The sequence below is a fragment of the Lates calcarifer genome, linkage group LG15 (assembly GCF_001640805.2).
Source record: "Lates calcarifer isolate ASB-BC8 linkage group LG15, TLL_Latcal_v3, whole genome shotgun sequence".
NCBI classification, from domain to species: domain Eukaryota; kingdom Metazoa; phylum Chordata; class Actinopteri; family Centropomidae; genus Lates; species Lates calcarifer.
In genome coordinates this window covers 15,565,526-15,589,420 of record NC_066847.1, presented here as the reverse complement: position 1 = coordinate 15,589,420, position 23,895 = coordinate 15,565,526, and the positions used below count along the sequence as shown (strand labels likewise).

Genomic DNA, 23,895 nt, shown 5'->3' with positions numbered 1-23,895 from the left:
TTTGTTTGTTTGGAGAATGGGAGTGGGATGTGACTGCCAGGTTACTGATAGAGACACAAACAGAGGATAACTGTATGTTAAGGGTAAAGTTGTATTTTCTTTACTCAGCACCTGGTGCAATGTGTGGAACTTGGTTTAAATGAGGTAAATGCACCCGGCAGATAAATATACAAAGGGATTTTATTGCAAATTCTCATTCAAATCATTCACATTTATACAGACTTTTTACAGTTACCTTAGATATCACTGTTTTAAATGTTATCATATTACCTTGGGGCTGAAAGAGGTTGTTGATCTGAGCAAAAAACCATGGATACATAATGACAGACAGAGATATAACAAAACAACTGATTAACAGTAACTTCAGCAACACTTGAAAGTTGTACTAACTAGCATGAGATAACACATACATTCAAAAAATCAGGAATAAAGGCATGAATTCATTTGTTATGTGAAGACCCATTTCTTTTAGAGACCCACAGCTGTCGAGACAACAGATGAAAAACTGGACATTTTGTCCAAATGAAGTGTCTGCAGGAAACACAAATATATTGTACATTTTTGCTCCTCAGAATTTTCAGGACAGCTAAATGAAGATGAAAGGATTCTATATTAAATAATACTTGTTGATATGTGTGAGTGTTGCTCACTAAACTGGTGATCACATGTCTTACACAGCATGCAGCCTGCATCAGGAAGCCAGACTGTCCAACTGTCTGCAGCACTACACAGCCTGATAGCTCATTAAGAGACTTTTTCAAAATACCAATCTATAGGAAACCACTGATACTTCATGTGGGAAAGAAGAAGCACAATTTCATCTCATAAAAACTGTGTTAAACACTTAGTTTTATTCTTTGTGGAAGACCACCTTGATGGGCCTATGTTGTGGAGCCATTAAACAACACTTGACATGAACACAAGTGGAAGAGCTTTCACTTCACTTGAAGGTGAAATTTATTAATGAAGCACAAATATCTAAATTTAAAGTTGTCATGAGTGCTTCTTCTATGAACCATATACTAATAATAATATTAACAAATCTCAATATATGTTTTACTAAAGTTCTACAGCTGAGACGGGTCATAATATAGAATTCATTCATGCCTTTATTCATAACTTAGTTAAACATGTGTTAGCCATAAATTAAAACACTGATGATTCAGACTGATAATAAAATATATCCTATGGACAGAGTATAAATAACTCATTTACAAATGCAATTGTTAATTAGGTATTTAAAGAACCTATGTGTAGAAATATGTTATTACAGCAAGGTAAAAATGATTCTGGTGGCAGGTTTTTTTTGTTTTTTTTTTTAAAGTGTCCACTGTTGTCTCCCATTGTGACTTTAGGAGTTACCAAAGTCAGTCATTTTTAAAATTCTACACATAGGGTCTTTACTGTTAGAAAATGCAACGTTAATTAATGTGCAGACTCATTTTATTTAATACAGCCTGACAGTTTTACCACTCCTCTACTCAGCTCCCCAAAAATAAGCTTAGGAGAAAGCTAATAGCACCTGATAGCACCTGATGTAATCCTAAAACCCACTGACATTTCACTGTGTCTGAGGCAATTATACAGTCATTTATCATATGATGGCCATGTTAACAGTGAAGGTCAAAGTCTGTCATTCAGTCACCTCACAACACACGTCCTTCCATATCTACAGATGTATCAGTTCACACAGACTCAGAAATAAACATACCACTTGTCAATACATGGCCTCCCCTCTTTTGACACAGCAAGTCTGTTGTTTTTCTCTTGCACAACTATTTGTACAAAGCATTAACAGAACAGTAATGTACAGCACCATTGGCAACAGTACGTACAGTACAGACATAAAACACTTCAGTGGCAGGGAGAAAAAAAGAATCAGTAAATAAAAACTTCATTCAGTTTTGTTCTCGTATACTTCACATGTAACCTACTTGAAAATGAAATTTGTCCATTAAACAGACCAGTAGAGTGGGAGGTCCTTCTTATATCACATACGCTGGTGAAGACCGTTGGGCTGGTGACTGTGCAGCTGGTTTTACACAACCGGTTCTAGTGGCTGTAATGAAGGTCAGAGTGATAGAATGGATGGATGTTTCCATTGTACTTATGTGCTGCTGACTTCTTTAAGGACAGGTTCACATTTTCTTATGTTAGTCTCAAAGCAATGTTTGCTTGCTGTAATTATTCCTCCTGTTCAAACTGACTATTAAAAAAACTCCATCTGAATTCAGTGAAAGCCATATGAACAGTTAAGCACAGCTATTTTACACAGAACTGTGGATTTTCTCTCCCAGCAATTAAACTGAAATCACTTTAGGAAAGAATCTTTTAATGGACAATCTCAACAGGATCTGATTACTACAACTAAGAACTGCTTGATTGCTCATATAAGCACTTGTTGTTCTAAGACCAACATGAAAAAAAATCTAAACCTCTCCTTGAATTCTGGTGAGAATTTTAGGTGAGAAACCCTTAAGACTTTCATGTTATTAATCTAGACAACCTTGAACATATTATTCTAGTTTAAATGAAATGGCAGTAGGTAGGTTAGACTGTAATGACTGTATTGTAACCTGTCTGCCAGAGACCTGCCAAAAAGTGCCAGAGCAAAGGCGTATAGCCGTATGCAAAACAGCTGTCTCTAAAATAAGCTACTGAAAACTGTTCTGCAGACTGACTCAGCTTGATGTATGTGCTTCGATAAAACCAGGGCCTTTTCCTTGTGAATAATACAAAAATATCAAGCTACTACTTCAGATACAGCAGGGAAGCATCAGAAATCAGTGCCCTTTCACTACACAATCCACTACACAACATGTCTGCCATTACACTGTCCTCCAATTATTTATTCAACTTTATTTATTTTACTTAAAATGATCACACAGTCACTGACAGATATAGAGAACAGGCCATAGTCACTATGTCACTATCCAACCAGCCAACAACCATCATCATGCATCACCTGTAATAGCATCCAGTGTTGTTTTAAATATTCTTCTAACTGTCTTCAGCATTAATTCTCAGTATAGTGAACAGTGAATCTGTGAATGTTTTCAGATGTAGCTCAGGTGTTAATTAGCGCTTCAATAGGATTCTGGGGCTGGTCCTGGTCTTAATTGCTGAGGTAGTAGACTTGGTCTGGGTAAGGCCCTTTGTAGAGCCCTTGGAAGTGCTAGAATAGCTACTGACAGGTGCACTGTCCTTAGACAAGTCCTCTGTGGTACCATTGGAAGAGTCTTTTGCAGTACCTTTGGAACTATGGATAGAGTAACTGCTGGCTGGTGAAGTACACTTGGTAATGTCCTTGCTAGTACCTTTGTTAGTTCCCTTAGCAGTGTGCTTGGCAGAATAACTGCCTGATGGGTCACTCTGTACGTATGCAGATGTCACTGAGTTGATAGCAGCTTTAGTTACAGTAGTCCTAGCAGTAGCAGCTCTGGCAGCAGTCCTAGAATCAGTAGTCCTGGTAATTGGCTTAGGGATTGCAGATGAAGGCTGATTTCTCTGGAGTCTTTTTTCTCTCGCATGTCTGCATATGACCTCACTGACAGGGCTGAGGTCATAGTTCGTGATGACGTTGGTTAAGTTGACCCTTTCCTGAGAGGACTCCAGAGCAGTGACACCTGCCAAATTCAACTCTCCAACATTTACCTTGACCTGTAGGTCTTCACTAATACAACTGCCCCCCTCAAGTCTCATCTCTCCAACATGGCCACATCCCTCTTGTCTAAGTTCTTCATTGTGGCTACCAGTGGTTTTACCCAAATGGCTCACATACTCCTCTCTAACATCTTTATCACCGTTGCCCTTCTCCTGTGGCATTTCACCAATATGGCAGTGATTCTCCAGTGAGACATCACCACTGTTGTATTGCAGTGCTCTGCACCTCTTTGATGAGTTGCTGTCCAAAGGAACCTGATTGGGAGGGGCAGGGCTGGTGTCTGGTGGGAGGCCTCTCCTCCTTCTGGACAACCTCAGGACCCCAGGGCTCTCATTTAGCTGTCTGATGACTGAGCCATTAGTCAATGGTATCTGAGCTGAAGTCCTGCTTGAATTTCTTCCTGAGTTCTGGAGACTACTGAAGGTCTTGGGGTTGCTATAGTAATTAGAGACTGTTCGTTGATGGAGGGGAAGGGGCTGTTTGCGAGGCAGCTGGTGGTTGCTATGCCGGGAGAGGTGTTTGTTGTTGGTTTCCTGGGGTCTGCTTTGAGAATGGCCTCTTGGTTTACAGGTATTGCTAGGCCTTGTGCAGGGCCTGGGGGATCGTCTGCTGCCAACCCCTGCACTAGGCTTTACGGGAGGGACTGACCTGATACAGGAGGTTCTTTGTTGAGTGAGTCCAGTCACCATGGCAACCTGCAACAGAAAGACGTCATGACAGCTCATATTAAAGCCCAGGAATAATCATATTAGCAGAAAACATTTATGAACACAATTCTGACCTATTGTTCTTTACAGACCCAGTGACACAACGGTTAAAGCATAATCTGTAATGCCATTCATTTCTGAGTAAAAGGGAATATGGTGAGGAATAATTATGAGATAGTTTCATTATGAGATAGTTTCATAGAGGTTTCATTTAATTGCTAAAAGGCTGGCATAACTTTCATTTGACCACCCCATGGCAACTCCTATCTTAAAGAGGAGACTGTCTGAAAATGTGTATCTTATCCACACTTTAAAATGATGTCATGTCACCCCAAACACATTATTTCCCCATCTGTGTGTGAGTGAGAGAATTTTGTGTGTGTTGTGTGTGTTGTATGTGCTGTGTGTGCGCTGCACAGGCCACCAAGCTTTTTAGGCCACAGGCCACTATAGCAGGCTTTTTAGCCAAGCCTGTTATAGTTTGCACCTGTTGGCTGCCTGATACTCTTGGTGTGCTCAGGGGTCACTCAGTGGATGCTGCATTAAATCGGCGATTAATTACTCAAGGTAGATGCAGCTTTTTTTAGCCTATGTGAAGTATAATAAAGCTAACCTTAACCATAGCCCATAATGCTGTCATCTTCCATCTTTTGCATTGCTATCCATGTACTGTACTCATCACAAACTGTTAAAGCTCCTGGGCCCAGGTGTGCCTGCACTGTCTGAACCCTCTAATTGTATATATCATAGAAGAGGCATTTTTCTCCACCACTGTGTCCTTTTTAACTTTTCTCTGCCTCTGCAATCTTAAATTTGTAATCGACATGATTGAGAGTACTGCCTTGCATCAACTGTATGTATATGTATCGATGTTACATTTTGTAGTTTTTTTCAGTTCAGTTTTCATAATACTGAGGATACAACCATACAGCTTTCAGACAGTGAAGAATCTAGAAACGATGATCAGACCTTGTTAGTCCTCCTGACCTGTAGGGAGAGCTGGCGAGGTCTCAGGAGGTGTCTCTCAGCTCCCTCTCTCCCGTCCTCCTCCATCCTCTGTTTCCTCCTCCTCTGCTGCTCCTGCTCTCTCCCCTCCCTCTCCCTCCTGCTCTGTGCTCGGGCAGTTATAGGGCAGAAGGAGCTTACAGCTGCAGATCCACCAGACCTCCCTCTCAGAGACCTAGAGTCCCGTTGCCCTGTAAGACACCAAAAGAGAAACAGGGGTACAAAGACAGACAGATGAGTATTTATTTAAGCAAAGAGAAAAACCTGAGGCCCAAGATTCAGCTCCTCACAGGCAGATACACAGACAGATGCATACCTGCTGTTCTACTGAATATGCTCATGTTCCTCCTGTCAGCTGCAGTCCTGTGATTGGTGGAAAGACAGGAAGTAAGTTGCTGAGTGTCAGCTGGCTCCTTCTCTCGTCCACTTCCTAAGAAGGCCATGTTGCTAGGCAACGCTGCTGAACCTGAAGTGAAAAAGAAAATTCCATTACTGTATGTAGGTATGTGCTATACAGTACATATGGCCCCTAGACATTCCACAGGCAACTCCCCACGTCATTGCTATTCATTAGAGAGGGATGACACCTCACTGCTTTCTGCTGCACTCAGAGATTTGAAATGATTTGATCCCTATTAAACTACATGTGCTGTCTCCAGGCAGCAGGTGAATAAAGAGGGAGCCTCATCCATCCAATCAAGTCCAAACCTGGCCTTGACAGGTTGTGAGTGGACTCCAGGGTCTACAGTGTGTCACTCTGCTCAGCAGTATATGTAGACTACTATGACAAAGTGGAGCTTATTCAGCTCACCGCTGTGAAGCAGGCCCTAACCCAGAGTAATCTAACTAAAAGTAGCTTCTGCTCAGGTTCAGCTCTGTCAGACGCCTTCCTCACTACAGACTGCAGTGAACCTCTCTGAGTCATTCCCCATCCAGCCAGTCTGATTAGTCCAGTACCCAGCTCCCCCAGAGTCGTACATATGATCCACACGGCACAGGAGAAGACCATTTTTCCATTTACAACTGTCACCTCTCACCAACAGTCCCCTCTGCTCTTTTTGAATCTATGTCTGGGAAAGCAGGAGGAAAAACAGTATGTCTACTACAAAGAATTGTGGGACTGCAACAACAGCAGCTCAGTGGGCTGTTGTTTTTTTTCCTTCATTCAGTGGTGTTGCCTTGAGACAGTAAAAGGCAATAGTACTCACTCTCACTCTTTTTCATAAAACCCAGTTTGTAGCAGACCCTGTGTATTGGTCTTTCCTCAGCCTTCACTGAGCAGTAGTACATTATATAATGGTATGGAGCGGAGCTCTTGGCTCTTTGACAAGCTCAGTTCAGACCTGAAATGTATTTGTCAACAACCTTTTTCAAAAACAACACTGGCGTCGTTAAGCAATAACTGAGGCTCAATCTCATTTGACAGATCATCATATGATACCTCTGACAAAAAAGAGATGATGAAAATAGAGTTTAAAATAAACCTGAAATTACATCTCTCTATATTTTTTATTAGTGATAAGAGACATAATCCAAATGTCCCTCTATGAATGTCTGTGCTGCACACTTCTCTTCTGCATACCCAGATCATCTTCCTGCAGTGCACCCATGAGAGAAAAAGTGGATTTGTAGTACTGTGGAGAGAGAAGCCCTGTGGCTACAAAAGCACTGGGAAGAAAACCTGACTGACTCATATTGCAAGATTTGCTCATGTTGTTGCATCTTTCCAGACTTCAATGTTTTATCCTCTTTCATGTCTGGTTGTATTGTTAAAATGAATGACATCAGACCAAACACCATGTCTGCAAAGCTGCATTCTCAATCATACAACCTGTCACTGTGAAAGCAGTTTTGCTTTAATTTGAATAAAAGACTGAAGATAACTGACAAAATCAACACTATGACATACTGTGTATAGGTAGCTTCTGAGCTTGTGACTTACCCCTCAAACAGAGAAAAGACAGGAAGTCCTCAGTCTTGGGTCGACGTCTGGTCAGACAGGTGACCACAGCTAGGTTGTGGCTGTGGTTATTCCGGGCTGATGTCACCAACACTGACGGTCCTGGAGAGTTGGGAGGCGACTGGGCAAACTTCCTCTGTGCCTGCAGTCTTGGTCTGCACATGCATTCGCACACACACACACACACACAGTTATTTTTTGCATTCCTGTTCTGACCGAGTTACTTCAGCAGGTGAGGGTGAGCCCAGAGCATTTACCGCTCTGCTTATTATGCCTTTGACATCTGATCAATAAAATGAATCCTCATCATTACCACAGTCAGACTTACACATTTTTTGGCATATGAATGTGTAAAGTTCCTTCCATCAACATATTTATCCTTTTACTGAATATCAACAGCTTGCAACTCAAACTGAGCAAGCACCTGTCTACATAAAGACAGTACTCCATGGAGCATGTTCTGGTTCTCAAAAGCAGGATATCATGCTCACACATGCTCCTCACTGAACACCAGCACACAGTGCAGAGTTGTGGAACACAGTACACCTTCTATCCAATTTTTATATATTAGTCATGCACACAGGCATGAATATGCAAACACAAAAAAAAACGCACACTAGGGCAGCTGACCTCTTGCTGGCAGGGTCGTCCTTGTCACGATGAATGCTGGCAGGGCGGCGCTGTTGAGGGCGTGTCTGTAAGGGCCAGCTCCAGCTCGGACTAGCTGACAGGAGGGACTGACACCGGCTGATGCCATTTACCAGGGAGCCTGAACAGAACAGATATAAGTTATTGATCTACTTAAAGCAATATGAACAAACTGTAACAAAAAGAGAATGTCAAATTAACAAAAATGGAGCCCCAGACCTGCAGCAGTGGATGTTTATTACACATGAGCAGTCAGACAAGTGGACAGGTTGGAAACAAACTTATTTGGAAGAGAAGATGAAGGTGAATGGTAAAAGTTACATCTGTGCGTCATAAACCTCCATCACAGCTGACAGACTCACTTCCTGTTTCAGTTTTGATGTTCTCTACTTACTGTAGTTGCATACACACAGTTTTCCTGTGCAGTGAGGGATTCTTAGCGACGCTCCATGTATACTCACTTTTACTTTAACCTCTCTGGATAAAATGTTGGCTCGTTTACATCCTGTCTGATCGTCCAACTGCTCTTGTTTTGGAAACTAAGTGGGAACAATTATATTATTACTGACTAACCAAACTGTGAAAATAAGACAGGCCAGTAAACTGGAATTATCAGTTGTGACAGTGCTACTGAATTACAGCTGTGACTAAGACAGAAGAGAAGAGGAGTACTGATGGTACTGACCACTGAGGCTTGTGGGAGTGTGTGATCTCAGAGTCCTGGCCTGGACTGGAGGGCTCAGCAGTGTCTGTGTGTCTTTCACTGAGTGCTTGTGCTGCTGTTTTTCACTTTCTGCGTATTTGGAGTTCATCAGCGACGGACTATTTTGTGTTTTGTGTGAGCGTAGTGTCCTGGTTGATGCAGAATTCCTCTGGAACGTGTGTGTGTTTCCTTGCATGTCTGTATGCTGCGCGTTGTGTGTAACTTTCCCTGTACATATTTTGGACTGTGTCTGCATGTTCTGGAGTGTGTAGGTAGATTTAGTTTTTGGTGTGTGTGAGTCCTGAGACAAGTTCGTTTTTTGCCCTTTGTTACCATGTTCATGACGGTGTATGTGTTTTGAAATGTGCATATTTTGTGAACTGTGTGTTTTTTTCGGCGTGTGTGTGCTTAGTGGTCTGTGTGTGACTCTTTGCTGTGACGCGTGGACACTCTGTCTCGTACGTGTGTTTTTCTGGCTGTGCGTGTTAGGCAGCGTCTGTGCCTTTCGCGGAGCGTGTAAGAGTGCGTTTTTTGATGTGCGTTTGTGCGCGCGCGTGTGTATGTGTGAATGTTTGTGTGTGGTGCGGTGTGTGTCTCTGAATTCCCTGAGGGAGAGGAAAAGAACTTTGCGAACCAGACGTTCTTCACACCACGGCATCCCATCACTGATGTCCTGCAGAGTCACAGACACAAACACCATCAGCTTTGCTCACACCACCAGGAGCACTTCTCCTCACATGACATGAATTCATCAAACTCTAGAGATGATCAGACTACAGCACAACGTCACACACATTCAAACAATATGAAAAGAAAAAAAGGAGTACAATATTTAGTTTGGTATTTGCTACGGTGTCTCAAACTTGTCATTCCCTGCAGGTATACACCAACCTCACTGATAATAAACCCGTAGCCTCAGTGTGATGAGAGGTTGTCTATTTATATGATTTATTCCACTGAGTCTATAAAGACAGACGACGACACTGAGGGATCAGTGTGGGATGCAGCCAGGAGGAGGCTGTGGCAGCAGGTTTTTCTCTTTGCCTTCAAGTGTAGCCTTTCACAACAGATACACTTTTAGACTTTAAATGTGGTTGAACCACAGCCTGGTTCATCTACAGCACACTGAGGCCTTGAGCTGAAATGACTTTGGTGATTTCCTGACTTTTCATCATCAGGTCAAAATTTGTCCAAACAACAACATATTAATTGTATTAGTTGTGAGCATGATGATTATTATATATTTGAAGTTTTGAAGTTGTTGAAGTATTACTGGATTTTTTTTTTTTTTTTTTTGGAAAACTCAAGTACCCATAAAGGCGTGAGCTTTAAATATTTAGCATCTGTCCGGTTCTATCTGGAGGCAAACACCCCACTTACACTCAGCCACTTGAGACTTCAGATAGAAAACACTAAACTAGAGCCCAGATAATCAAGAGGGGCTGAGTCAAGGGCAACTGGACTGGCTGTAGATATTTGAAGATGTTTCACCTCTCATCCAAGAGGCTTCTTCAGTTCTGATGGTAGGTTCTTCAGTTCTCATCAGAAGTGAAGAAGCCTCTTAGGTGAGAGATGAAACATCTTCAAATTTCGACCACCAGGTCCAGCCCTTCTAGGAAAACCCTGACCTGGATGACTGAGAATCCTCACAGAGCAGACTCACGTCTATTCAGGACCAACACTGTGTAGGCACAAAAACATACATGGGCCTTTTGATCAGAATTATAATATAATGTGAATGTGTGTGGTTTTGTATTATCATCATTATTAATCATTATGGAACTGGGCGCACATTATACTCAGTTCTACACCGACTAATCAGCTGTTAACATCTCAGTGCTTTTGCCAGCTCCACCGATCATTAGACCTGTCAGTCAAACTGTTCCTCATCTGAATGTTCTCCAATAATGTCAGAGCAGCTGTCATCATGCTCAACCATTAACACTACTGTGGCTATTTACTGGTCTCACAGGCACCTGTAAATCATCATTGTCTGTGAACTCTCACTCAACAATTATGAAACACAGAAATGACACAGTGTTTCACAATAAAGGACAAAGTGAACAGGAACATGTCAAATAAAATGATGCTTTCAGTGTTAATAAAAAGGATGCTAAAATGTTTCATACGAAATGACTGTGTGAAGTGTACTCTCCATCTCTCACTGTCATTTTCATCTCCACCTTCTTCCATCAAACTGATCTCTCTAGACAAATATGTACAGTGGTCTGCCACTCCGTCTCCTTTGAGAAATACCAGTTTATGTGTAAGAAATGCACCATTAACACATCTGGCCCCAGGTGTTTTATGTTATCACGCTATGTCTGTGCAACTTCAACAGTTCTGCAAAGAAGGGTGAAGAAACACTGCAGTCTCAAACTGCTGTTAAAGGTACATCCTCTAAAATCTGACCTGAAAGCAGTGAACTTTGTGATTTATGCTTCTAATGAATTCAACTTTTAACATAAACATATTTTTTTCTTTTGTTCAGAGTTAAAAAATCCTAAGTACATCCAATGAGGTTCTATGTTGTAAATAAAGCCAGAGTATCTACCACAGAGAGGAAAGGAATTCCACTTACATATTTTTTCTTGATGATATTCCGTTTGGGTCGGCCTGTACTCATCTTGCCCAGCAGAGACCAAGGGGCACATGAATTACAGAAGCCTCTTTCTTTGGCCTGTGACTGTGACTGCTGTGTTTTCTCTACAGGTGTAGAAACTCCACCTCTCTGTCCTGGAAAAGAGGAGTCAGGAAATATAATATGGTTATGTTATGTTGACCTGGTTTCTAATATAAAATATACACAACGGTCAGTATACACACAAGGACAGAGCTGTACTGTATAGAAAGTGTTATTCAGGATATTCAGGCCAGTAAAAGAACGAAACCTGAACCGTACTTCAGTTGGTATTCACAGGTTTTGTGGACATGTCTGACTGTAAACACTGACAGTAAATGAAGAAGCTAGTAAGCAGATGATTTAACTGACGTTTGCTGTTGATAACATAACTTATTGAGCTATTGCCTGACTTAAGCCAACCTGAACCAGCTGCCTGCATGTTTCATGATTTATTTTTCTGTTTTATTACAAATTTCATTTAGTCAGAGCTGTTGCATTCAAACCTGCAATCACTGATACGTTTGGAAAAACTGGGTATATTGTGTTAAATCAAAAAAGGACTTCTACAGAAAAACATTTTCATGGTCAACAAACAGAGGTATTGTTGCAGAACCAAACTGATTTACAAGGGGAAATATAAACTGCTGTTCAAAGAATATCTCCAAAGAATAACTCAATGTCCTGATCCACACAGAGCTCACTGAGTTTGACTTTAATACAGTGTATAAGACTTAGACTTAGACTAGACTTTATTGATCCCTTGGGATGACTCCCTCAGGGAAATTAAGTTAACTGCATTTCGCTGTGTTTCTCTGTAATGAGGCATGGACTCCATGCTCCTGTCCAACCCCAGCCTGCTACACATTCATAAGCTTCTCCACCTCCACCGTGGGAACAGCCCTGCACAACCAGTCTTGCTCAAGGGCACCAAGATGGAAGCTGATGGTGTGGATCGGCAGACTGCATCTGGCTTCTCATGTCTAGAAACTGTGATGATAAGATGTAAGGAATAATCAAAGGCATTACAGCTGCAGCCCAGCTCCACAGTACTGCAGGTAGAATTTAATAAAGGTCTGAGCACGTTATGTTCTATGTCATGGAGCCCTGGTACAGTGAACTGCATTAGGAGCTTGTGTAGGTTAATGTATATAATAGATCTGCAGCCTGCACTGTGCATCTGTCAGGAAGTCTAACAGCAGACATTTAAGTCCAGTCATGTTAAACAAAGCTGATGAAAAACAATGAATCTCCATCCACCTGCAGTAGGATCAGTGGCCTACAAGCAGAGCAGTCAGAGCCGCTCATCCACATTTAACTCGGTTGTCTGTGCCAGTACACGATGTGACGACGGCTGTGGACGGCAGCCTCCATGTCTCTGTGCCCACGATGAGGAAGGACTGGACAGCACCTCCACCTCAGCTTTCACCACACCAGCCCTCACACCCAGCACATATCAAACAACAATAATCCATCACCCACCTCCAGCAGGATTACCGGCCTACATCATGAGAACATCGTCAACCTGCGGGAACGGCACACAGACCCAGTCACACCGTCTAACACACCCTCAAACAACCAGTCACACCAAACCTCCCACCGGCTCCGCTCAGCCGTTATTCACCTCGCTGAGCCGCTGGGCTCGGTGTGCCGCTGGGAGTCGGCACCAGCACGGCTGTTCAGCGCTGGAAGGCTGCACCGCTGCGGTCATGTGAGCCGCCGTTTCCAAACCAAGGCCAGCCCCGGTTAGATGTCGGTGCGCAACTACTGTAAAAACTACGGCCGGTAAGCGGTATCCACTTCGCTCGTTGTGCGTCCACCACGTGACCCGGAAATTGGTTGAGGCCCACAATCCGCGAGGCTGGAGTTCCTTAAGTATCAGTATCAGTTTCCCATCACATCGTTCGTCGCGTATCATATAAGTTCGCGTTAACTGGTAGAGTTTCTACCGTCTCTTCGGTGGATGTTCAGATTTTGATGCGCATCTATTCCTGAAATTAAGGTACGGGCGCTGAGAGCAGCCAAAAAGCACAGACGACGAATATCCACACAGCTGAGAGAACTAAACACAGGAAGTACAGAAGACACAGACCAAACAGCTACACGGTATCATAATGTCATATGATACAGGCAAAAAATACACTTTAGAAAACTGTATCAATTTAGATTCACTTGTGTACTTGTGTTTGCATTGTGCACAGCTCCACACTGAAATATACAAAAGATCTTATACTATTCAAATGTGACGTCAGAGGCTCGGACTGTAGAGTCTGAGAGCAGAGCTGTAGTTGCATCACTTCATGTCAGAGTACACTCATTTCCAGCTGAGATCAAAGATGGATACGGGGGAAATACATTCTAACATTATGTTCCTAACGTCCTCACTGAACCAACTTTACATCCCCAAGGCTTCAGAAGCTTCATTAATACTGCACATGTTTCAAAAACGCTGTAGGTCACACATGAATCATGAGTACACCCAAGTCTCTGTTCCAAAGAAACACTTGAAGACTAGAGGGGAAAGAGTGTTGGCTCAGGCTGGCTGCGTCAGTGACTTCTTTGAAATCTCTTTTAAAGCTCACTTTTAGCACAGAGCCCATCCTAATTATACTTCATGGTTTTTTTTTACTCTTATTTTCTTTTAATTTGTTTTTTCCATCTTCATTTTCCCATGATACGTTTCTCTGGTTTCTCTGCTGGTTTTAAAACAGGACAGATTCCTGAGGTATCACAGTTATAACCTCATCAGACAATGCCATTTTAGTTTTTCAGCTGTTCTCCATTAACTGCAAAGCATGATGGGAAAGGCCTGGTATTCCCCTGAAAATGTTATTTTTGTTTGAACTATGGAGAAACTGATAACAGAGTGCTGTGTGCTTAATGAGAACTTTTATTACTTTTCTGAGAAGCTGAGTCAATTCACCATTGTGTTGTTTTCACCTTGTGTGTCTGTGTGTGTGTGTGTGTGTGTGTCATCGTGGCAAAATGTGGTCACTGTATCTCAGTTTTCGGTTATTCCTGTACACTCTAAGACATTAGATAACATCTGTCAATAATGTACTCATGGGTCAGAACATTCATATGTTGACATAGGAGCTGGTGTGATCCAGTGACAACATGGTCTCTGATTGATGATTTATATTTGTTTCTTGGGTGTGGGAATATGTCTGAGATATGATTTATTTACAGTAAGATAATGGGATATGAAAGAGACAGTAAATGTAATCATGTTGTGATCTATACAGTAGCTACAGTGGTTGTAGTGAATCACACAGAATTTGAGATGTCTCTCAGATCATCAATTAAACAACAACTGTTGGTGGCTGGGTAAGATACAGTGATAAATAACACTGAAGCAGTAACAGTGTTGACAGATACTGTGTTCTCATTCTCTCGCTGAGTCCAATCAGTAGTGCAGCAGGTTAGATAAGGACGCTGAGATCAGCTCAGACCAGATCCTCCACAGGTGTCCACCTGGACTCCTGCTGCTCCTGTTGTATGTGGTGTTTTTTTTTCTTTTTTCTAAGAGGTGTGGTTTATAGGGTCTCACATAGTGCCCAGCATCTGTTATTTTATCTGAGACTGCTAATGAATCCACTATATACACAGTCTCAGTCTATGAGAACGTGTGGGTAGCACTGAGGTAGAAAACATCTTTTCACAATGTTATGATATTTTATATTCCACTAATTTGAAATAAAATAAAAGCTGGAGACAGTCTGTATGACTCTGTCTCTGCATTGCATGCCTTTTTCTTTCTTTTCTTTTTTTAATCACTGGCCACATTTTATAGACAACACTGGTGTCTGATACCACAGTCAGAACCAGCAGCACAAAGTTAGCTCCACAAATAGAGTGTGTCCAATAACGTAGTTAAAGAAAAGAACCCTCATAATGTCAACATTAGCATAAAGAAACTGATGTTGTCAAGTTACTTGCCTGCTGCACACGTCATGTAAGAAAAAGTCAGACACTGATGTCAGATGTGCTACATGAATCCAAAAACTTCACTTCTGACAAACTGTGTCAGCACAGGATTTAATCAGTCTTACCAATCAGCTGCACAGAATCATGAAAAGAGACTCTGCACACCTGTTAAATGTTTTCTCTGGAAAATTCTAAGCAAAACCAAAACCAAGATCACTGGAGCTAACGACTAATTCTGCTCTCTCAAACAGGTGAGTTTCCCTCCTGAAATAATGAATGTTTTCTACAGTCCTCTGTGATTTGTGCAGTTGATTGTCAGTCATTTTTCACAGTATGACAGCTACTGTAGCTTGGAAAACGCTGATCACTGGATTTGATGAATTTACATCATCATCGTCATATTTCACCGGGTTTGTGTGTGTGTGCGGTCTCCATGAGAATGCAGCCTTTCCTTAGCTTTCACCAAACGGAAGTGGACGTGGTTTCATTTAAACTGGTTTGGAAAAAATATGGAAGCATCCATGCAACCTGTCCATCAAAATGAAGCTTAGAACCTTTAGTTTTTAGCTGTTTGTTCATTTCTCTCATTAAAAAACTGGGGGGTTTCAGATGATTTACAGTCTACACAAACTTAGTTCAGTAGATAAAATAATACATAAAGAAATAATAAACATATAGATCAAGAAATAAATCATATAAAACAGGTAATAAAACAGTTTCTGAGTGAGTTGTTAACACTGAACATAAAGGATCAGGTTCAGTTCCACCCATTTACTCTAAACTATTCCACAACTTTTTACTATAAACTTGAATATGGTTTTAAGTTTATAAGAAAAGTAGAAGATACACTGGAGTACTAACTCAAAGAGGCCAGTATGTGTGAAATAAGTATTTAATAATCTACTTCATCAAAAGACAAAGCACAACTACAAGCTAAGTAAATATTCTGTATAAGGTAAGGATACTTAATTATACTTGTCTTAAGTATATCTGTCAAAAGATTAAGTACATGTATAAGCCAAATATACCTAGATTTGTCTTTATACTTGTCAGTACAAACCAAGTATACTTAAGAACAAGTACAAGTATAGACCAAATATACTTAGACTTTACTATATATGTACTCAAGATTAATCTTAATTTGTTTAGTATGTCTATGATAAGGACATTAAAAAGTAAACCAGAAGCATACTTACTCATTTTCAGTTTAAAAGAATTATACTAACAGCACAATTAAATACATTTCTTTTTGTAAGGGTTTCAGCTATTGCTTGTAGGTAATTAAGCAATTGTTAGATCCAGTTAGTTATTAGTTAGAGGTAAGACTTGGTTACTGGATGTAGTAAACTAGGTAGCCAGACATACTAAAGAGAAATAAAAATGTATTTAAAAAAATATTTATTAAAAAAAAATGGTGCTCTAAACATCACACTGTTTTGGCATATAGAGAAACCCAGAGCCTGATATACCCATCAGATATAATCACTTAGAGAGCTGTCAGTTGACAAAGATCAGACACATGGTTAGGAGATGTACCATTTATTTCAGTAAGTTTCCAGGGAGTAGATTATAATGCATACATTTCTTGGCCTTTGCTGTTGACACGCTGTATGCATGCATAACAGTTTTAATGACCACTATCCATTATCCATGGATTACAACACTTTCCAATCCAGATGGTGGACCTTATTTTCCATACTTGGACCAATAAACTTGAATCAGGTATGATTTATCCTAAATGATAAACTCTAACAAGATGGAACATTTGTTCAGACAGAGAGAAAAGGGAGAGAGAGGCGAGGAGAAGGTCAGTGTACTGACTGTCCTTGTGCAGATAACATTAATGGACATACTGATGGACAAGAATAACACTGAAATGGAGTAAACAACATGTAGCAAAGCCTTGATGAAGCAGCCTTTCAGGGCTACAACAACAGTGTTCCCTGTCTCCCCCATCCACTGCCTAAAACCCTCTTGAAAGATAGGTTCACTTCAGCTCTTACATCAGTGCCTGTTGTTTAGATAATCAGCAAACATAATGATGAAAAAAGGACAAATCATCTTCTAAAAGAACTTCATCAAGACGGTTGTTTCAGCAGCTGGCAGCTGAGGGAGAAACAAGTAAGGCTTTTACATTATTCTTCATTTAATTCAAGCTTTTACATTTACAATGTATAATCAAGGATTGAGCGGAAGAACAAAATGTTTTGTCTATGAATACATTACATTGGAATGCATTACTGAAATGTTCCCAATGTTCGGATTTTTTGAAGCCTAATAACGCTACATAATGTCATAGCTAACCTGGGAGAAGAGAACAAAACAATCACAGTTACATTAGGAGAGTGTAATGCAGGGAAACCTTTTACTTTAAAGTACCAGCAGAAAATAACAGCTAAGATCTGGAGCTACTGTGTTATGAAAAAGCAGGAAACAGAGGTCAACAGGGCTGACATTCTGTCGACATATAACTAAAGCTCTGTCCATTACCATTCCTGCTGGACCTTTGTGCAGTTCTGGCTGATTCATATGGCTTTAATCATCTATTGATGGGAGTTTACAGTTGAGGGACTCTTCCACTGTCACGCTGACGTAAGCATCCGCTCTAATACGAATCGTGACAAATTTCAAGGAAACAAGAACAAAATAGACACTCTTTTATGCTTTAACCTAGTACTGAAAACTATACTATGTTTAGAATTTCTGCCAAAAAGACCCTATTTATCAGTGATCTACAGGATTTGTAGTCTCACCAGACTCCAGCTGTATGTGTTATGCCATAATCCCACATGCTGTCTAACCTTTTGTTGGCTAATAACATTTAGTGATTTAATCAGACCTGCTGCTGAGCCCAAAGAATGCCAATTATGTTCTCCTGCCATCTTTCAGTGGGCGCTCACTGTTTAGCCATGGTTCTATCATCATGGCTCAATTAAGCATCTGTTCTAATAGGAACCGTGATATATTTCAAAGAAACAGGAACAACATAGACACACTCTTATACTCCAGCCTAGTGCTGAGAACTATACAGTGTTTAGAATTATATTTCTGTCAGAAAAAAAACCCACCCATCAGCTACACATTTCACAACACATTTGTAGCTCCACTGGACACCTGCTGCACGTTATACCATATTCCTACACACATTCTTACCTCCTTATGGCTAATGATATTTAGTGATCCATTCAAACCTTCTCCTGAGCCCAAAAGATAATAAGTGCCATTGCTATGCGTACCACAGCCACAGGTCTTTGTCTTCCTTAATGTGCAGTGTGGGAGGATAGATCATGTGATCATGAGGGACAACCAATAGTCAAAAAATGTACCAATGTCTCATAAGGGAAGACTAAGGTAGATAAAATGTGTATGTGTTTTGGCATTGGGAAAGGGATAGGCTGTAGGTGTTTCATTGTGGTGCTAATGGTTTGGGCTGTTGTAGATGAAAATCCTGCTTGGAGGACCAGTCTTCCTTCTCTAATCAGCTCTAATGGTAGGATCAGTAGCATTGTGGTGCTCAACCTGACTGTCAGTTCTTCAGTTCTGCTGCAGTGCAAGGTGGTATCTAGTTGTCCAGGCAGTTTTCTTCTTTTTCTGCATGTAATTGGTTTAGGAAGTCTCTCCTGCCAGTCTTCCCTGGTAGCCCTCAAATCTTTCCTGGATGCCAGATGGTCTGTTCACAGTAGTCACTGGTGAGTCAGATAAACTAGATGTGAGCCAAGGTGAGTCTACCTGCTGGGCATTTCTGCATGACTCACCCCCGATGGTGTCATTGGGCCAGCTGCAGGGTTTTTAGCCATCAGAGGATATACACAGACTGGAAATGTGATCAGTCCGTAAAGAGCATAATACATAGATTAGAGTTGAATATGCAGGGATGCATAACAAGCTGAAATCTGTGCTGATGTTTGCCAGAGTCTGAAATCACAGAAATTACATCATGAGGATGCATTTAAGCTCCAACAACAGGAAAGATGTCAAAGACAGAAAAAATTGCAGGGATGGTCTTCAGAGTGGTGAATCAATGTTTTCATATAATCAATACTGTGGTAGGTCCCTGCAAATGTGCCAGGGGGATGTATTAACACACACACAGGCACACAAAGCATAGTGAAATGATTTCCTGAACTCTTTGCACCACCACTGGAAATAAGTCCACTTTCTGTCATTATGTTGTCAGTAAATCCTTTGACAATATTGTTTGGACTGCTGCTGGAATTCAAATGTCTCTTAAATAGCAAACGCAGTGGATTACAGTTTTACTTTTACATTTCTGCTTTTGTGCTGTCCTTTCTACAACAATGGCAAATTACTTAATGCCCATGTCATAGTTGGTGATGAAGTTTGTATTGTTACATAGCAGTTTAAAAGTTTATTTTATTGGTTTTAATAAGAACATTTGATTATTCTGAAAACCATGAGGCCACTTTGAGATGAGGCAAAGAGGGATCAGAATATTTTGAATAAAAGCGAGGTATAATTATTATAACCATCTTCAGTCTGCAGCTCGGCAGGAATTCTGACTCATATCCCAAAGTACAAAGTATTTAGTTCATTTTAAATCAAATCTATAATTATGATGATTAGAAAATATTCCTCTAAAAATGTGTTTCATAACTGCTGGAATGACATTACAAAGAATTACAAGGATGAAACTAACATTTTGAAGTAGAAGGGCAGAATACTCAGATGAGATCAGATGAGTTCTGTTCTTAGGCCTTGGGCAAAAGGTCACACTACTCATCAGAGAGAAGAAGCATGTTTAATGGAAATGATTACCTGCATATGTGGTGTTTCACCATGTGAAACATTGGATATTGAATGTATTCCACAAAAGCAGAAGGACAATGTCTCTGGATTTCAGCAACACAAATATTATTGTGTTTCCACAGGAAGCATCAAGCAAACATTCTCTCCTGAAGCAGACAAGATTGGATCGACACAGACCAGACCAGCAATGTAAATCACTGTACTGCAATCCCATGTAAACCATTTTTTGCAAGGACTGACTGTTGGTAATCCCTGGACAAACACTCACTGTGTGTAAAACAATATACAGTTTAGTCAAATGGCTGGAGATTATGACTAAACTGTGCCAAAACTACCACCTCCAACCCCACAGCTGAAAATAGGTATGTGAACACGACCTTCTGCAGAGAGCAGCCTGTTTCCACCATTCCTGCATGTCTTCCTGAAATTAGACCGTCGCTCACGAGATTGCAGAGGAAGAAGTAGTCACCAGTGTATGGCAGGCTAACACACTTCAGTAAATTCAATCCAAACTGTCTATTTGAATAGACATGCTCAATCTGTCATTCCTGCTGCTTAGCCTTACCACAGCTACCAGCCGATTCATTCAATTTAGTCTATCCAGTTTCTTCCAAGAACTGGTAACGTTAGATAACATTACTATTTGAAATTGGGATATTCCAATTATATTGCAGAGGCCAGATCTTGACACAACCTTTAGCATGAACTCAGCAAATGCATAAGTGATGTTTATCAAAGAAGATGAGGCTACAAACTTCCATATGAACCTTTCCCTCGAGCGGTTCTCACCACCTGCAGCACTTAACCAGCCTTTTAATCTTAACAGAACGCCATCTTGTCTAACTATGAATACTGCCTCAGTGAACCAGTCGGACTGCCCTGACGTGAAAGTTCCTGTCCCTCTCTTCTTCACCATCGGATTAGTGAGCCTAGCTGAAAATTTCCTGGTTGTAGTGGCCATCATACGGAATCGGAACCTTCACTCACCCATGTACTGCTTCATCTGCAGCCTGGCAGCCTTCAACACTATCGCCAGCCTCACCAAAACCTGGGAGAACGTGATGATTGTGTTTGCTGATGTGGGACAGCTGGAGAAGAAAGGTTCTTCTGAGACCAAAGCCGACGATGTGATTGACTCCCTGCTGTGTATGTCATTCATTGGCTCCATTTTCAGTTTCCTGGCTATTGCTGTGGACCGGTATGTATGTAGGGCTTGGATTTGCACACAGAAATATTTTCGATGACTGTTTACAATATTTTTACACCATATATTTGTTATTACAATGGCATCATAATGGTTAAAGTGTTTTTTTTTTATTATTGTAAATCTCTATGGATTTTGGGCCCTATGATCAAGTATCCTTGTGTTAATATTTAAATTCAAAACATAAGGTCCCATGAACTAGGCCTCTGATGGTAACTTTGCTAGGCTGTAACTCATAGACAGGACAGTATTATGCAATGCAGACTCTTACCAATGTTCAAATGCTTACAGTAAGCTTTGACATCTAAGATCAGAGAGCGGGTTGCATAAAAGTACTGCATCCACAAAGAGGTGGTTTGTATCATAAAGTACCTGAATGCATCAACTGTGAAGACTTTATATAATGCCCAATCACAATTGCGTCACCATTCAAAAATAATGTAACTTATGTGGTGTAAGTCAAGTAGCTGCTTGTTGTTATTGATAACCCTAAGCCTGCTTTGGAAAATGATCTGCAGCAATGAAATTCACTGGCTATAGATGCAGCCTTTCACATATTTTCACAACTGTACTCTCACAAAGTATTTGTTCACTTTAAAGCTGTATGTATTGATTATTGGCCACTTGTGGGGAACAGAAAACACTGAAAACAACTGCCAATTTCCACAGCCAGCAGCCATGGCCGAATGTTAGCATTTATGTGGAGTTGTTTTTGTGTCAGCCTGATGAATGTAAGATGTAATTTATTTAAAATATCTCACTTCTCACTTTGACTGTGCCAATCACATGTGTTCATACTGTCATGTGTTGCAAGTATTTATGCAATACCCAGTGGGAGAATGAAGGAGACTGAGTGTAGCTAAAGTGTGTCATTAGCCTGATGAGCTAATGTTTAGCAATGAATGAAAAAAGGAAAACAGAGTTTGTAGGCAGTAAACAAAACAACTAAACTTTATTTAACAACTCTATAGGGTTAGGGGGAGCCGCAAAGTTGGGTGATAATATTTTGTGGATTTGTCACATTATATCTAGTCATTTACTTAGTTATTAATACAAAAATACTGATAAGCGCAGCTTTAAATGGGCCATAATCAATTATTTTCAGACTGTCACATGACTACTTTTATGTGAAAAGGGTCGCTCATAGTAACAAACCCAAATAAGATGATTATCACTTGACTCTGCAGTTCCCCTCAGCTCTGTGAAGCTCAGGAACATCTGTCAGCTGAGTGTTTTGATTCACTCTGAGCCCCTCTAAGCTTCATCTCCAGCAACAGTAGACAGCTCCTTTGAGTAAAAAAACTCTAAAAAATCCTTTGTACACATACCTGCCCAGCACCAAACAGCAGACAGACAAAGTTACTGCTACCTGGTGAATATGCAGAAGATTTAGCAACTAAAGAGCTGCTAAACGCTTTCCCTCAGGTGCTGGTAGAGACCAAAATAAAGTTAAAATGAAAGTGAATATCTTATAGTCATCAGGTGGCCAGAACATGACTCCAAATTAATGCCAAAATGGTTGCCTGTCAGCTGGATATGTAAAAAGGCAAACTTTTGCCAAACTAATTCAACATATTAACTTATAATGTGAAAATATGTCAGTGCTGTGTCAACAGTTTGTTTCCAATGCGCCAAGTGGTAAAAAAAATCAGTTATTGCAAGTTTAAACATCCAAATGAAACTCACTGTACCAATTATGATTTGAGCAGAGAACAAAATGATTTGTTTTCATTTTCAGGTACATCACCATCTTCCATGCACTGAGATATCACAACATCATGACAATGCAGCGCACCAGGGCCATCTTGGGTGTCATCTGGATGACATGTGGGGTGTCGGCTGTACTCATGGTGAAGTTCTTTGCTTCTAAGTTCATCATGATCTGCTTTGTCGTCTTCTTCCTCATCTCCCTGGCGACTATCTGCTTCCTCTATGTCTACATGTTCATGCTGGCACGCATACATGCCAGGAGGATCGCAGCTCTGCCTACCAGTGGTGGGAGGAAATGTCGGTGCCAGCGGAGGTGGGGTAGCAGCATGAGAGGAGCGCTGACTCTCACCATCCTGTTTGGGACATTCGTGGTGTGTTGGGCACCGTTTTTCCTTCACCTCATCATCATCATGGTGTGCCCCATAAACCCATACTGCGAGTGTTACCGGTCACTGTTCCAGCTGCACACGGTGCTACTGATGTGTCATGCTCTTATTGACCCAGCCATCTACGCCTTCCGCAGTGCAGAGCTCAGACAAACCTTCAGGAAGATGCTGCTTTGTTAAAATTTGTAGCAATGCTCGTAGAGAAATATTTGACATACATCCACAAAACCACTGCTCTTTGCGCTTTACATTCACTGGGTTGTATATATTTACACCTGGGAGTCAACAGTATATAGATCGTACTGCTGCTGAGCAGCTGTGGGTGCTCAAAGGCATCCTGCAGCAACTTTCTTCCTTCACTTCTCCCTGTCTGTTTTTTAACGCTGAATCAAGGCTGCTGTCACCTGTACGTTTGGTTCCTTAGCGTGAACATTTGTGTGTTCATGTGTATGTCTGAATACACCTCTCCAAACATGAATGTTTTAGTGAGTGTGAGTGTTTTCTTCACTTCCCTGCCTCGCTGGCTGTCTAACCATCCATCCCTGCTCCATCTCCTTTTCTCTAAAGACTTGGATGTGATCTCATTTCACCCCA

The 23,895-nt window shown here is 41.0% G+C and overlaps 2 protein-coding genes across 5 annotated transcripts; one reads left to right on the top strand and one right to left on the bottom strand.

Annotated features, from left to right (window-relative positions):
* Window positions 1-162: 162 nt before the first annotated feature.
* On the bottom strand, window positions 163-13,479 carry LOC108876281 (protein Jumonji). 3 transcript variants are annotated; one of them, XM_018665680.2, is made up of 8 exons: window positions 12,790-13,479; window positions 11,269-11,423; window positions 8,670-9,360; window positions 7,967-8,105; window positions 7,319-7,491; window positions 5,693-5,842; window positions 5,359-5,567; window positions 163-4,359 (listed from the first exon to the last, which is right to left on the bottom strand). In XM_018665680.2, the coding sequence occupies exons 2-8, from the start codon at window positions 11,311-11,313 to the stop codon at window positions 3,079-3,081; spliced, it is 2,688 nt and encodes an 895-aa protein (XP_018521196.1). In that variant the 5' UTR covers window positions 11,314-11,423; window positions 12,790-13,479; the 3' UTR covers window positions 163-3,078. The 3 variants fall into 3 exon arrangements, with proteins under 3 accessions (XP_018521196.1, XP_018521194.1, XP_018521195.1); XM_018665678.2 differs by having other exon boundaries at window positions 5,341-5,567; window positions 12,790-13,477; XM_018665679.2 differs by having other exon boundaries at window positions 5,341-5,567; window positions 12,932-13,477.
* A 3,397-nt stretch (window positions 13,480-16,876) lies between these two features.
* Window positions 16,877-23,839, top strand: mc2r (melanocortin 2 receptor). Of its 2 annotated transcripts, XM_051076221.1 has the most exons (4): window positions 16,878-17,355; window positions 20,124-20,363; window positions 20,828-21,199; window positions 22,944-23,839. In XM_051076221.1, exons 3-4 carry the CDS (start codon window positions 20,847-20,849, stop codon window positions 23,479-23,481), a joined length of 891 nt encoding a protein of 296 aa, XP_050932178.1. In that variant the 5' UTR covers window positions 16,878-17,355; window positions 20,124-20,363; window positions 20,828-20,846; the 3' UTR covers window positions 23,482-23,839. The 2 variants fall into 2 exon arrangements, with proteins under 2 accessions (XP_018521199.1, XP_050932178.1); XM_018665683.2 differs by having other exon boundaries at window positions 16,877-17,355; window positions 20,124-21,199.
* Window positions 23,840-23,895: the final 56 nt, after the last annotated feature.